General features: G+C 46.2%; 1 protein-coding gene across 1 annotated transcript; it reads left to right on the top strand.

The window, feature by feature from the left end:
- The first annotated feature begins 1,814 nt into the window (after positions 1-1,814).
- On the top strand, positions 1,815-11,286 carry eif2a (eukaryotic translation initiation factor 2A). Its single transcript, XM_085431061.1, has 16 exons — positions 1,815-1,875; positions 3,488-3,557; positions 3,648-3,719; positions 3,808-3,926; positions 4,921-5,020; positions 5,105-5,187; positions 5,268-5,341; positions 5,413-5,557; positions 5,635-5,751; positions 5,882-6,038; positions 6,363-6,447; positions 9,417-9,749; positions 9,832-9,945; positions 10,509-10,622; positions 10,739-10,804; positions 10,983-11,286. Exons 1-16 carry the CDS (start codon positions 1,848-1,850, stop codon positions 11,046-11,048), a joined length of 1,743 nt encoding a protein of 580 aa, XP_085287187.1. The 5' UTR covers positions 1,815-1,847; the 3' UTR covers positions 11,049-11,286.
- Positions 11,287-16,370: the final 5,084 nt, after the last annotated feature.

Raw genomic sequence — 16,370 nt, 5'->3', positions numbered from 1 at the left:
AACTTGTGATGTAATATCTGTTAGCTTTTATTTTGAATCCTTTATTGTTACTTAATTTGAAGGCTGTAATTTATAAAGTATAAAACAGGTTGAATTGTTTATTATCAGTTTTCTTTAATGACTTGCAACCAGTCAAAAGGAAAGGTTCACATTTTTTCATCTTTATCTTTTTAATAGCCATACAATTTATTTATTTACAATCATATAAAACAATTACAGACTCAGTGAAAATTCTGATAAAATGTGTGTTTGAAAAAGTTCCCCTCTCCACTGTGGATTTATCAAGGTTCAAGGTTCAAGGTTCTTTATTTGTCACATGCATAGTTATACAAGTATAACACACAGTGAAATGTAGCCTGACACGCTCCTCGACATGTGCAAAGGGGGGGGGGGGGGGGGGTAATAGTATATACACTGGGTGAATGTGCAGTAGTTGCAGCAAGCAGGTGAATTCTGTACATTAATATGAATAGACATCTGACTATTTTACAGGATAGACAATATAAACATATTTAAAATTAAAGGAATTGAAATGTACATTGTGCCTTGGTTTAGTGTCTGGAAGAGTCCTGACTCAGTCAATTATAGATGATGTGAGAGGGCGGGTGTGTGTGTTTAGGGCACGGATGGCTTGGGGATAGAAGCTCCTCTTGAGTCTCTCTGTCCTTGCCCGGAAGATGCGGAACCTTCTACCAGATTGCAGAAGTTGGAACAGTTTGTTGCCAGGATGGGACGGGTCCTTCAGTATCTGCGCTGCTCTAGTCCGGCATCTCCTGGTGTAGGTGTCCTGAAGCGGGGGGAGAGCAATCCTGCAGCAGCGTTCTGCTGTACGGATCACTCTCTGGAGAGCTTTTTGGTCCTTCACACAGCTGTTCCCAAACCACGATGTCATGTTCTGTGTGAGGATGCTCTCCACAGCGCCTGTATAGAAAATCCTGAGGATCTTTGGAGAGACCCTGAACTTCCTCAGTTGTCGTAGGTGGTACAGGCGCTGCCTAGCCTTTTTGGTCTGGACCTGAATGTGGGCAGCCCATGTCAGGTCTGAGGAGATGTGGACACCAAGATACTTGAAGGACTGCACCCTCTCCACTGGAGCTCCATTGATGATAATGGGCTTGTAGTCTCTGTGCTGACCCCTTCTGAAGTCCACCACCAGCTCCTTGGTCTTGCTGACGTTCAGCTGGAGGTGGTTGTCCTGGCACCACGATGCCAGATTCTTCACTTCATCCATGTAGGCCGCCTCATCGTTGTTGGAGATGGCACCCAGCACCACTGTGTCGTCAGCAAAGTTCACAATGGTGTTGGAGCCATGGGTGGCCACACAGTCTGAAGTGTAGAGGGAGTAGAGCAGTGGCGAGAGGACACATCCCTGAGGTGCTCCTGTGTTGATGGTGATGCTGTTGGAAACGCATCTACCCACCCTCACCACCTGCCATTTCAGTGTTACTGTTTAAACTGTTGTTTTTATAAAGCTGATTTAAATAAAACCTTTCGACTGAGGTCCTTCATTTTTCCTACCCTTCCTTCGCTTTCAGATGCCTTTTATTTTGAAAGCAAAAGCGGAATCCCTTTTAGTCAGTTTCCGACATTTTTGATGCAACTTTGACCTCAAATTTACATCAAAAAGAAATGATATTTAATGATAATTGTTGAACGTGGCTGATCTTATAAGCTCGCGATTATCAGAGAATCGTTAATTACATGTTAATAAATGATAAAGTAAGCGTCTTCTTTTCAGTTTTTAACGACGTGTCACTGACTGTCTGCTGACGTGGCGCTGATAGACCCACCTCTCGGTGGTCTGAAGCATTTCCGGGGTGCTGTTTTCTTCTTCCGGCACAATAAACATGGCGCCCCCCGTCCCGTTGCTGGCAGGTGGGTACATTTTTGTTTATTTTGATTTATATAAAAATGTCTGTCTTTTTAAAACCCACGGACAACGACACAAAGTCACACATCCGCCACGACCAGCGTAAGCCTCCGCGCTGTTAGGTAGAGCCAGCAGCCCGCCAAACCCAGTGAGGAATCGGATAAAATATTAATTTGTGCGAATATAACAAAGTCACGTGCGCTCGCAATGAAAGTGTTGTATGTTTTTAAATCGGTGGAGTCTTTGGGTTGATTCGGCTGTAAAATAACGCCCGTGTGTGTTTCCGTTAATAAAACTGAGCTGGTTGAATTTTACCACGCTGTTTTCTGTTTCACGTCAGTGAGGTTTCGGGTACAAAGAGCTTAACAACAGCAGAGCAGCAGCTACGTTAGGGTCTGTGTTAGAGCCGATGTGCGAGGCGATGCTGTGCGCTTCAAACGCCGCGTTTGCTGTAAACTCACGTGACACTGTTTTGGTTCAATCGGGATTACGTTACATTAAGGGATTTTTAAATGGAGCTCTTTCAGGGCCTCTTTTACTCTTCGGTTTATTCCAAACTGTGTTGATATCTGAGACCAATGGTCGCAACCCATCTATCCATTCGCTTCCGCTTATCCTTTTCAGGGTCGCGGGGGGGCGCTGGAGCCTATCCCAGCTGTCATAGGGCGAGAGGCGGGGTCCACCCTGGACAGGTCGCCAGTCTGTCGCAGGGCTAACACACAGGGACAGACAACCATTCACACTCACATTCACTCGCACATTCACACCTAGTGGCAATTTGGATTTTTCCAATTAACCTATCCCCACAAGCTGCATGTCTTTGGACGGTGGGAGGAAGCCAGAGTACCTGGGGGGAACCCACGCAAACACGGGGAGAACATGCAAACTCCACACAGAAAGACCCCGGCCTGATGGTGGAATTGAACTCAGGACCTTCTTGCTGTGCGGCAACAGTGCTAACCACCGTGCTGCAACCAAAGGGGTGTGCAACTCCAGGCCTCGGGGCCGGTGTTGGCAGGTTCTCACCCTGGGTCAGCACACCTGAATCACATGATTAGTTCGTTACCAGGCCTCTGGAGAACCTCAACACATGGCGAGGACGTCATTTAGCCACTTTAATCAGCTGACACATCTAAAACCTGCAGGACACGCCCCCAAGGCCTGGAGTTGGACACCCCTGATGTAAAGCATCTGTTTTCAACAGCATCTCACCGCTGAAGGAGCGAGCCGCTTTAATCTGACCTGTTCACAGTAACAGGTGCAAGAATAATTTGTAATTTAATTTCAGTCTCACAGATTCTCAGAAGCTCCGTAAACACGAAGACATGTTGACTCCTAACAGTATGACTACAATCCAGCGAACGTAAAGAAAGAACTTAAAATGTTTACATTCAAATGACAGTTAAATAAAATAAAAGCTCCGATGAAAATCAGTTTTACATTTGAGGTCTTAAGGATAAACATTGTAGGAATGAACAACTAAAAAAAGTTCAAAAATATTAGAGAGCATTGACGACGGTGAGACCGTCCCTCACAGCGCTGAGCTAACGTCAGTGCTCAGGAGTCTCAGACGCGTCAGTGAGCCGTCCACATACTTCTGGTGTGTTTGTGTTTCAGTGCGAGGATCCGATGGCACGTCTCTGCTCCGAGGCCCCCCCCACTGTGAGCCACATGCAGCTTTCCAGAGGTAACCCTGCCCCCTACGCACCCTGTCACCAACACACACGGACACAGTTTGTTTGTTTACAGTGTGTGTGTGTGTGCGTGTGTGTGGCAGGGACTGCCGGCCCAGCAGATGTGTGACCTTCAGCACAGACGGGACACTCTTTGGTTGGTGTAACGGACAAAAGTAGGAGCTTCTCCATCCCTGTGAGTAACATCTGTCTTGCACCCTGTCTGACCTCTGACCTCTAACCCTCTGTCTGCCTGTACATCAGTGTCTCCATCGTGAACCCCTCAGATGGCGCTGTGGTGTCGACCTTTGACCTCCCGAAGACAGCCCTGCTGGAATTTTCTCCACTCAACAACATCCTGGTTACCTGGCAACTGTACACGAGTAAGAGAAGAAGAGGGAGTTTCACGTCCGTAGAGAGATTAGAGATAAAACAAGTTCACATGAGGTCACGAGTCCTTCTACATCAGGGGTGTCAAACTCAAACACACAGTGGGCCAAAATTCAAAACTGGAACAAAGTCGCGGGCTAACGTTAATATTTATTGAAATATATTTATTCCTCCAGATATAAGAATGAATCTTTTCTTATGGACTCAAACAGGTTTTGCTGAAAAACTGAATATGGAACAAGCAAAGCTTGATACTAAACAATATATATATTAGCTGTATAATACCAGTAGGCCAGCTCTGATAGTAATTTGGTATGGCTTCGCGGGCCAAATGTAATTAGGCTGTGGGCCAAATTTGGCCCGCGGGCCAGAGTTTGACACCTACGTTCTACACCCAGACAGGTAGACTGATGTCATGTGACATAAACATTTCTCAGCTGTTTGCAGACTCTCCTCTGCACTCGGAGTTCACGCTCAGTCGCAGAGACAGTGACACTAGACCGGTTGCGCAGATACTCCTTTTTGTTCCCCTGTGCAGGCAGGTGTGCCTGTGTCTGCACGGAGCCTCTCTCCTGCAGCATGGCATGTTTCATTTTATCCAAACAAAGAAATTGAGTTCTGTAGGCGTTTACAGGTGAGGGCTGTCTGCACACCTGGTGGAGCTGTTTTTACTTTTTTATGTAAGAAAAATTCACAGGTAAAGACTTTCTGAGGTTAAATGACTGTTTTTGTGAATGGAGTCTGGTGGAAAGGGACATTTCCTGTGTGGGCTAAACCCACACTGACCCTTTCAGGTGTCAGCGGCACGTGGCTTTAGTTTGTGTGGGGGTGTGGCCTGCTGCAGATAACGGTTTTTAAGGAGGAAAGCTGCTGTGTCTGAATCTAAATTGTCAGTTTTTCTGCTGATTGGCGTGTTTCAGTGTGTTCGGTGTGTCGTGCTGGTGTGAACGGTGCTGTTTAAACAAAGTTGACTCTGTGACGCTGCAGAGACTCAGGACAGTCCTCAGGGGGAAGCCAACCTCCAGCTGTGGGAGCTGCGCAGCGGACGACTCATCAAAGCCCTCTATCAGAAGAAGGTCGAGTCGTGGTGAGTCCTGACGCACCCTGACTGATTGATTGATCGACTGATTGGTTGTTGCCTGTCAGTGTTGATGTCTGTGGTGGTCTGCAGGTGTCCTAGCTGGTCTGAAGACGAGAAGATCTGCGTGAGGATCGTCAACAACGAGCTGCACTTCTATGAGGACAACGACTTTGGTAAGGACGCGTGCAGCGGTAGCCAGCGGCTCTGTCGCTGTGAAACCAGCAGCTGATGTCTGCGCCATCGTTTTTCCCAGACTCCATCGCCAACAAGCTCCACATGCAGAAGGTGTCCGACTTTGCGCTGTCGCCTGGAGGTCAGCCCAGCAAGGTGAGCGGAGCGTCCAGCAGCATAGTTCATTCTACCTGAACATGGTCCCACCCACCGTCTGTCCCCGTCAGGTCGCCGTCTACGTTCCGGGCAGCAAAGGAGCTCCTTCGTTCGTCCGCCTGTATCAGTACCCGGCGTTTGGAGGGCCGACTGCTGCACTCGCCAACAAGAGCTTCTTCAAGGCTGACCGAGTGATGATGCAGTGGAACAAGAAAGGTAGGTGTCCCGAGTCCCGACAGCTAGAACCGTGACCCCTGTGAGCGCTGACTTTAACCCGCCTGTCTTTCCCGCAGCCTCGGCCGTGCTGGTGACGGCGAGTACTGAAGTGGATAAAACTGGCGCGTCGTACTATGGAGAGCAGACGCTGCATTACCTCGGCGTTAACGGAGAGACGGCGCTGGTCCAGCTGTGTAAATCCTCCTTTTACTTCCCAGTTTAGCTTCTCGCTGCAGCGCCAGCGCTGGTCACCTGAGGGGTAAAATATGGCGATAGCGACAGGAAATGTTTGTGTAACGACTTTTCTTTATCGCTTTGAAACAGCGAAGAACGGCCCAATCTACGACGTGGCGTGGAGTCCAAGCTCCACCGAGTTCTGCGTGGTGTATGGCTTCATGCCGGCCAAAGCCACCGTCTTCAACCTCAAATGTGACCCCGTCTACGACTTTGGGACCGGACCGCGAAATGCAGCGTACTACAGGTGAGAATCCGCCTGTGCTCGACGGCGTGTTGTCGCCTCTTTGGTCACGTCTGTTAATGATGCCACCGTGACGGGGGCTCAGCCATACGGCGTCTTCAGGAGGAGGTCGGTACGTGATGGAAAAGCGTCGTATCACCGCAGCAGAAAACGTGGTTGGCTCCTCGGTGGGTAACGGCTACCAAACCTGCTGACCTAGTGTAGTCAGTAGGATGGGATGCTTCCTGTGAGAGGCTGCACCTGATTGGTAGCTTTTAACTGTGAGGGGAAATCAGGCTGGATGTCAAACCTTAAACTGCTGGATGTTGTCTGTCTCCCTGTCTGTAGCCCTCAGGGCCACATCCTGATCCTGGCCGGCTTCGGTAACCTGCGAGGTCAGATGGAGGTCTGGGATGTGAAGAACTACAAACAGGTGAGGGAAAAACACCTGCGGAGGGAGGGTGGGGGTGGGTCGAAAAGCAACAGGTAAATGGACCTTCAGCGGTGTTTCACTTCCTGTGAGCGTCACAGCGCCATGCGGTTAGTGCTGAAGCACACGCCCAGCGTGAGTTTCATTCTTCAGCAACACGCTGTCGGCTCACACGATAGTCATAGGGGGCGCTGACTGGAGCCCTGAGGGACACCAGGCCAGGTCACAAAGCTCTGACCCCTGCCCCGATGGTGGAGCCTCAAACCAAGAACACCAAACATGTAAAAGAGACCTGTTTGATCCCGGCTCTTTGGTCCCGGCTCTTTGGTCCCGGCTCTTTGGTCCCGGCTGTTTGATCCCGGCTGTTTGGTCCCGGCTGTTTGGTCCCGGCTCTTTGGTCCCGGCTCTTTGGTCCCGGCTCTTTGGTCAAACCGCTCCATCTGTGGTTGTGGATGGTGTTCAGTCTGATTTGACTGTTACTGAAGCTTTTTTTATTGTAACTGTATCATTACACAGTTTTATTGTTTCGTATGCATTTTCCGTCACGTTTGTGTGTTTCTGTTATCACATTTCAAAGCGATGCTCTTATTTACAGCTCGTATCATCACTGATTCAATTCAGCTCATTTTTGACTCAGACTGTCAGAAATAATATAATTCTGATCATTTAGATGTGTGCTGTCCAAAGAACCCTCTAAACCTTGGAAATTTAAAAGTAACTGAGGATCAAACAGAGAAACATGAAGCAGGTTTTCCTGTTCTGGCTTTTTATAGCAGAAAACCTTAAAAATATTCTGCAGTCGATCAAAAACTGAAGCAAACCATGAATCAACATGTGAACATGACCTGATGAGGTTTGATTACAGACACAGCTGAGCAGTCATCTGTTTCCATTCGTTCAGTTTGAACAGCAGAGACGAGGCTTTGCTGTCAGAGGCCGACAGCACTGAACACAGCAGCAGACTGGTGGCTAATAAACAGAGAATAATGCAGGAAGCAGAGATTTGATGGTAAACTGGTCTCTGAGTGCTGAGAGAGAGAGAGCTGTGCAGGAAGTACAGCAGCCAAAGTCAGAGGGAGCTCATGAGCATGGTTATCAAACGTGAAGCGCAGTTTGATCTTCTTTTGCCGCTGGTTCAGTCAGTGTTGGTCAGAGTGACGAAACCTGCAGCTTCAGGATCTGTGAGCCGTCGACTCTCAGCGCCGACGGCGTCTGTGGACGATCCACGCTCTGTTTCCACGTTTTTACCTACTCTTTAATTGTTTGAGCTAGAGCAGGGCGATATGGCCAAAAATATTTATCACGATATATATTTGAAAATTTGCGATAACGATATAACCGACGATATAATTGATGCGAGACAAAATACTCCACAACATTACTAGCGCAAAAAGACAACCTTCCATTTATTTTCACTTAAACAAGAAGCTGGTTTTTATGTACATTAAAGCTTTATAAAAATGTAACAGTGCAAATGCAAATTCCTTGCTGAAAGTTTAACCAAAAGGCATTTCCAGTAGAAATGGGCTGACATATCCTGAGCATAACCATGTATAATATCCACTGAAGTTAAAAAGAGCTGCTTTGCAACATTAAACTGCAGTGTGCAGTACGTATTTTTCGGACCATAAGGTGCACGGGATTATAAGGCACATTAAGCGAAACAAAGCAGTCAGATAAATCAAACTTTATTAAACTCCTTCTTCTTGCTTCCTCCACTTCTGTACCATTGATTCATTAATGTTGAATTCTCTGGCAGCTGCTCTATTCCCATGTTGTTGCAGTATATTAATGACTAACCTCGTATTGTGGATGGATTATCTCAGTTGTTCTCCTGACTGAAGTTTGGTCCGTTTACAGCATCCTGCCATGCGATTGCATTTGTCTCTAACCATGAAGAACCTTCACGTTAACTTTTATAAGTGGGAAAGTGTTAGTGTTCATCCTCCAGCTTCACTGTTTATGTTATGCTAACATAGCTGTGTCGCTAGCGATCACGTAGCACATCATTATATAGCAGCTAGCCCAACTTCAGTAACCCTACAAACATCACTGCTGTTTAGTTTCCTGTCTTCATTTATGTTGGAAGTGATAGCAGAGCTGTACGTTTGAATTTTTCCAGAAATCTCTCAGTCAGAACATGCTATATCATGCTTAGGTAACTAGCGAAACTAGCGAGCTAACTTCCGCTAGCTTCCTGCTAACTTCTAACTCCGTTAAATGTAATACATTTTTTTTCATGGATGCCTGGAAGTTAAACTTCATAGTTACACCTGGTAAAGCAGCAATGCTGATCGTTTTATTAAAGATGAAAGAATTTAGACAGTTTTTAACTCTCAGTGATGCTGCAGTGTTGTTTGACCTGAAGCATACGGAGTTTAGGACCCAGATTACTCCCAGATTTAAGAGCATCTTAGTCCGACAAATATGACAATAACGACGGCCGCTTGCATGTTCTGCAAAAAAATGTGCTTTGTTGTGTATCTGACGGACAAACACCAAACCAGTTCCACATCACTGAAGTTGCACCATTTTTACAAACCAATTCTGGTTCATCTGTTTCACTCAACAATCGGCCATGTGCGTATGAAAACAAAGGCACTGCGCATGCGCGTTTTACTCATATTCTATTGCGATATTTCATTTTCCTATCTTTGCCTAACATTATACCGGTATTACCGTGAACGGTATAATATGGCCCAGCCCTAGTTTGAGCTGTTTGCTGAAATAGTTTTGTGAGCTTTAACCTGAGATTCTGACGTTTCTGATAAAATACATTTATATGTAAAAGTCATTCAGGATTTAATGAATTGAACTGTAAACCCAGCCCTCATTGAGCTGTCCTGTTACAGGCAGCTTTACAGGAAGAATCAGTGATTTAATCGAACGAGTTGGCGTCTTGTCCATCGGTTTCTCTTTAAACTCCATCATTGTCGTGTTTGGCTTCACCAGTCTCACCTGTCTCGTCCAAGGTGTCCAAATCTCAGGCGCCAGACGCCACTCATTTCTCCTGGTGTCCCGATGGTGAGCATATCGTCACGGCGACCTGCTCTCCTCGGCTGCGGGTCAGTAACGGTTATAAGATCTGGCACTACACCGGCTCCGTGCTTCAGAAATGGGACGTGGCGGCCGGCTCGGAGCTGTGGGAGGTGCGCTGGCAGTCGCTCCCCGACGGCAGCTTCCCCAAGCGACCAATCAAGTACCAGGCAGCGCCCAGCCAGCTGGGGTCCACACAGGCCCCGCCCACACAGGCGTACCGGCCACCCGCACTGAGACACCTGCCCGCCACGCCCAGCTCCAAACTGGTGAGATGACGATGGCTTTCTGGTTTATTTAGGCAGAAGTCGTCGTTATGGTAACCTGACCTCACCTGTCTTTTCCTGTCAGCACGAGGACGAGCCTCCTCAGGACCTTCGTCCCGGAGCTTCGGGAGAGAAGAGTCTCTCTAAATCTGCTCTGAAGAACCAGAGGAAACGAGAAGCAAAGAAGGCAGCGAAGCAGGTGAGACTCGAAAGTGTGACGTACCTGTGAGCACAGGTGCTGAAATCCAGGCGAGCTGAACGCCGTCACACCGTCGCTCGCACGGCGTCGACGTCTGCTGCTGGAGAAGCAATGGTCACCTGCTCCTGCTCTCTTCCTGCATCAGCTGTTTATACAAACACTACACATGCTGTGCCTTTTTCAAATTAAAAGCACTCTAAAGTTTGGCTTTTACTGTGAAACACTTGTTTACATGAAACATCTGATATTCAGCGTCTGATTAAATTCATGTGTCATCATCACAGAGGATGATGAGGAGACAGACAGACTGATGATGAAGAAGCTGAGAGGCTTCTTCATCATCAGCTGACGTGTGATCATGTGATCTGCTGATATTCATCTGCTAAAAACAGGAAAAGCCTGACTGATGATTTCAGCCTCGTTTCAGGTGTGGAGGATCTTTGTCTGCTCTCACCTGGATCTCACACCGCCTGCCAGCATTCCTCTTACTCCGGGTTCTGCCATGTTGTAAGGTGCTCGAGGCAGTCACGTGAACACGGTCACTGATCTGATTATTTCAACAGGAGGCGAAACCAGAACCAGAACCTCCCACTGACCCTGCCGCTGTCAGTAACAGCCAATCAGAGGCAAGCATCGGTGACCCAGAGGTGGAAAAGAAGATCAAGAACTTAAAGAAGGTGAAGGCTGGTTTATTTCTGTGAACGTCAGTCAGGTGGATCTCAGCCTGGGGGTGGGGTCAGTGGTGTGTGGTGCTCTGATTGGTCAGTCTCTCAGTGACTTTTGTACGTTTCAGAAACTGAAGGCCATCGAGGAGCTGAAGGAGCAGCAGGCATCGGGGAAGGTCCTGCAGAAGAACCAGGTGATGTTTGTTGACAACCCGACACTCATGAGGGGCAAACGCCGCAGTCATCGGCGGGCCCTGGGTGGTGTCTGGAGGAACTGTGATCACGCTGTAGACGATGACTGGTAACGGTTGCTGACATCTTGGTGCTGCGAGCACAGCGGCGCTAACTCTGAGCTTAACCTTTCCTCTGCAGGTGGAGAAGATCCAGAAGGAGGAGCAGCTGCTGAAGGAGCTGCAGGAGCTGCAGATCGGACAGTAAGAGGTCCCTGGGAGCTACAGACCACGCCTCCCATCCTGCAGAGCACAGAGGGACGGTGGCGTCTGTGATTGAGTTTTTAGTTGAGGGGCGGGGCTTATCTGACAGGTGTGGCATGCCTCCAGAGGGTTAGACTGAGTGGATGTTTGTTCCTTATGTTCACGCCCTGCCCGTGGCTGCGAGCGGCGAGCGGTCCTCTGTCTCAGCTGGAGGTTGTCCAGTAATAAACTGTGTAACAGAGCATGAGACCAGTTCTTCTTCTTGTCGCAGTGAAACCTTTGTTTTTATTTGTCACCAGAGTTTTTTTGTTTTTGGCCGTGGGAGTGCTGATAGACAACAAAGTAAGTCGGACTCGAACCCAGGCCTGCTGTTCTGCGACTACGGTCACCTGCTCTCCCACTGAGCCAACCCGGTGCCCCAGAGTCGGGTCCTTTTAATTGGATTCATTTACACAAACTCGGCTACACCTGCCGAGCTTCGTCGCTGCCCTAATATAATACACTTTTTCTCTCTGCCTCACAGTTCCATTTTTTATGGGTAATAAAAAGAAAATAAAGCCGTTATTTCTAATAAATTCAACAAAAAATCTGGTCATTTGTGTAACCCCCGTTCTCTGCAAAGTGAGTCCATTATGTATGGGAAGTGCCCTCTGGTGTGAACAATCACGGAAGCTCCACCACCTCCGTTTCCTGTGATTGGTCTGTGCGAGGCCGTCCAATCACTGCAAAGGACACGGGGATCCCCAGCCCTCTGCCCATGCAGGTAGGGCAGTTGGGTGAGATATCTCACTCGGTGTTCAGAGAACCGGTGTTATGCAAGTGACCAACCTTCTCTTTCAAGCAGCACTCAGTGTCTCGCTGTGGGAAACGGCGCCACTCCTGGATCACGTGCATCAAAGCCTGTAACTCCGCCACCCAGGCAGGTCAGCGCTTCCAAAGGTCTGCGTGTCTCTAGGAGCCCACACTAAGGACTGAGTGTGTGAGTGAGGGTCACATGGATCATCATCATTGTAGCTCCGCGACAGGCACGGCTTCTTCAAGACGCCGCTTTGCTGCATTTATTGAACGCCGTGAAAACTACAAACACAAACGCTGTAGGCCCTTCAGTCAGTTCAAAGTAACGTGTTTCACACAATCCTGTGTTTCTTCAGCAAAATAAACATGAAGTCAACATGTCTGTATCTGTAAATAATAACTGTTATGCCTACGTGTACAAATATATTTATACAAACAAATAATTCCTTACGATACCACATATATAAAAGCTATTTCTGTGACACAATCATGGTCGGCGTGTGCAGATGTGTCCCACAGAAACACCCCAAAGGCCCCACGAGGCTGCAGTCCTGGGACTTGCACACCATCACAGTAGCCTCTTCCACCCAGTGTGATAAGCACCACTGTGACAGGCTTCAGTCCTGTCTGTGAGGAGCAACAGGCTCACCAGTAGGCCTCAACCTGTGGGTCCTGTTCTTTTTTTTTTTGGCTTCGCTGTGAGTTTATTTCAAGGCTGAGAACACAATCATTCAGCCACTGAGAGCTGTGTCATTAACATAAACAAAGACAAATACCAGATTAAGCAGACAGCTGTCATAAAAAAAGCCTTTCCTAATTTTTGTCATGAGAGTGATTCAGTTTAAAGAGCTTAGCTTTTTTTTTTTTTTTTTTTTTCTTTATTGAACTTTTAATTGCAAAGCAGGAAAACAGCAGTCACCAGCATATACATACACAGGACAAAGATGCATCTACATGTATAGCAGGACGTGGGAGGCAGAAAGAGAAAGCCAACAGCAATATTAATAAACAATGAAAAAGGTTAACAATCGTCCCTTTGTTGCCAGGCTAAATCCCGTAAGCCCGATTTCAACCTCTGAGCAGAAGGAGTGTTCAGGTGGGCCAAAAAAGGGTCCCATATGCGATAGAAAAGGAAAGGTTTGTCCTTAAGTGCTGTAGAGAAGGCTTCCATTGGCATGATACATATCACAGACTGTAGCCACTGGTTGACAGATGGGGCCTTATCAGAAATCCACAGTACCATAATGCACTTTCGAGCGTAGTGCAGCAGTATGTGAAGGAGATCTTTGCTGCGAAAGCCGGCAGGTAGCTCATCGTTCAGTCCTAACAGGCAAGTCCTTGGACCCAGATGCAGTCGGCAATTAAATATAGTACATAGCTTGTCTATAAGTGATCTCCAAAACTGTAGAATAACAGGGCAGCTCCACAGACAATGAAAAAAGGAACCAACAGCAGACTGACATTTGTTACAGAGATTAGGCAAAGCTGGATACATTATGTGTCTCTTCTCGGGTGTAATATAAAGCCTATTTATAAGTTTAAACTGCCTTTCCCAAATAGAATTAGATGCCAAGGCTTTAAAAGGACGACAACACAACTCATCCCAAGCTTCAGCATCTATAGCGCCTACGTCTGATTCCCATTGGCCCTTGATTTTGTTAGAGTCATCCATTCAGAGAGAATGTTATAAATCTTTTTAGTGATACATTTTAGTTGGGTAGTTTTTACCATGAGTGATTCTATAGGAGAAAGACCAAACCCTCCATTCAAATCCTTCAATTTAGAAGTAATATAGTGCTTTACCTGAAAGTACTTCAAAAAATCCTTATTGGTCAGACCAAACTTGCTTTTCAGTTGATTAAAAGTAAGAAGAGAGTTCTCATGAACAAGATCACCCACTGTATTAATCCCTTTTTGAGACCAGTCCGCAAAACCAGCCTGAAGACCAGGTAAGAAGTCAGGGTTTTCATGAATAGGAGTAAGAAGGGAGAAACAATTATAATATCCTTCCAGGTGCCTGACTTTGCGCCAAATAACGAGCATATTCTTTAGCACCATATTATCTTGTGTTAGAACTGTGGCTTTACCTGAGGAAATATATAGCAGGTTCCGCAACGGATACCCTTTAAAGAAGCGGACTCAGCGCTGAGGTAAATGGAATCCGGATCGTCCATAAACCATTCTGTAAGAAATTTAAACTGTGCAGCCAAGAGGTATTGTGGGAAGGAGGGAGCGGCAAGACTGCCTTTCTGAACAGGCAAACACAGAAAACTGTATCTCAGCCTAGGTCTTTTCTTACGCCATATAAAAGAAATAATTGAACCATTTAATTTTGACAAAACCTTTTTGGACAGAGCAAGCGGTAACATCTGGAATAAATACAAGAGGCGAGGGAGGATATTCATCTTGACCAGATGAATACGACCTAAGAGAGACAGAGGGAGGCTGCACCACCTACCCAAATCGCGATTGATGGTCTGAATTAAAGGGGTGTAGTTCAGACTATACATTTCTTTTAGATTCGGTGAAATCTTTACCCCTAAATAAGTGAAACCGGAGGGAGACCAACGAAAAGGCTGAGAAATGTTTGGATCAACCTCATTTAGAACAGAGAGGGGCATAGCCTCACTTTTAGAAAAATTGATCTTGTAGCCTGAGAAGGAGCCGTATTGGGAAATTAACGCAACTAATCTAGGAATTGAGTGAGCAGGAGAATTTAGAAAAATTAAGACGTCATCTGCATAAAGTGAAATCTTATGTTGAGAATTGTTCAAACAGAGTCCTTCAATAGCAGCATCCTTCCTAATGGCTGTGGCAAAGGGTTCCATAGCCAGGGCGAATAACAAAGGGCTCAGCGGACAGCCCTGCCGACTGCCACGTTCAATACTGAAATTGTCCGACCTATAACCATTGGTAATCACTGCCGAAAGAGGGAAAGTATAAAGGATCTGGATCCATTTAACGAAGTTGTCACCTAAACCAAATTCTTGAAGTGTGAAAAGAAGAAACGGCCATTCCAGACGGTCAAAGGCCTTTTCAGCATCAAGTGAGATGACTAGAGCCTCAGGGTTGAACAAAGATGAGTGCTGAATAATGTTAAGTAGGCGCCTCACGCTATGTGTGGAATACCGCCCTCGTATAAAACCAGTTTGATCATTCTCAACGATCGAAGGTAGTATTGGCTCAAGACGTACAGCCAGGACCTTAGCAAGTATCTTCAAATCAAGATTTAAAACAGATATAGGCCTATAGGAGGTGCATTCTTCTGGAGGTTTCCCCTTCTTCAGAATTAGCGAAATATTAGCCTCCATTAAGGAGGGGGGGAGAGTGCCTGCCTCAAAAGAGGACAGAAGCATCTTATACAGTGGGGAAGTCAGAATCTTACTAAATTTCTTAAAGAATTCCCCCGTGAACCCGTCTGGACCCGGGGCTTTGTTATTTGGAAGCATCTGAATAACTTTCAAAATTTCACTTTGCGTTATAGGTTTACATAAATCATCCCTTTGGATTTCAGTAACTTTAGGTAAATTTAGTCCTAAGAAGAAGTGATGCATACCTTGTTCCAATGTTGATTTAAACTGGGAGGTATATAACTGCTTATAAAAAGTTTTAAAAGTATCATTAATAATTAAATTGTCATATTTAGGTAAACCAGATGAGTCTCTAACACATGGGATATTACAACCAGCACCCTTATTATGAAGAAGATTGGCCAGATAGCGGTTAGGTTTATTAGCAAACTCATACAACCTCTGCCTCATGAAGAAAAGAGATTTCTCAGCCTTTCTTGTCAATAGTGCCTCCAAAGCTGTTTTAACCACCTGAATTTCATTTCTTAATTGCTCTGATGGTGATTCATTATGTTTAGCTTGCAGTTTGTGCAATTCCAGTTCCAATTTCCGTTGTTCCATCTGATTTTTCCGCTTCAGGCCTGCTGAATATGATATAATCAGTCCACGGGTGTAAGCCTTCAGGGTGTCCCAAAGCAGGCCTGGAGAAACTTCAGGGGTTGCATTAACCTTTAAAAAATGTTCAAGCTGATCATTTAAAAATATTTCGAATTTTGGGTCGTGAATCAAAAAATTGTTAAATCTCCAGGTATGAGACCGAGGGACAGGATTTAGATCACTTAGCTGAACAAAGACCGGCGCATGATCTGATATAATAATATCGCCTATTGTACATCCCAAAATGTTTCCCAGTGATCGTTTGGGGGTGAAAACGATCGATTCTACTACTTGTTCTATGAACACCGGAAAAAAAAGTAAATTCTTTATCGTTAGGATGAAGAGTCCGCCAGGTATCAACCAGATCAAGTTCGTTACAAGTATCTAAAAGTGCTTTGGCCCTTGTAGACATTTGAATTTGTTTAGGAGGGGATCTGTCCTTAGTTGTAGAAAAATAACAGTTAAAATCACCGGCTATCACAGAATTATCACAAACCCAATCAGAAAAGGAAGAGAAAATATGAGCAATAAAGTCGCTAGACTGTACTGGCGGAAAGTAAATATTCAGAAATGACACCGCCTGA

The sequence above is a fragment of the Copadichromis virginalis genome, linkage group LG14, assembly GCF_057382275.1.
Source record: "Copadichromis virginalis isolate Kocher_CV1m ecotype Utaka linkage group LG14, C_Virginalis_male_GT1.1, whole genome shotgun sequence".
In the NCBI taxonomy this organism is placed as follows: domain Eukaryota; kingdom Metazoa; phylum Chordata; class Actinopteri; order Cichliformes; family Cichlidae; genus Copadichromis; species Copadichromis virginalis.
The sequence above is the reverse complement of the archived record's forward strand: the minus strand, read 5'-3'. Positions and strand labels throughout refer to the sequence as shown.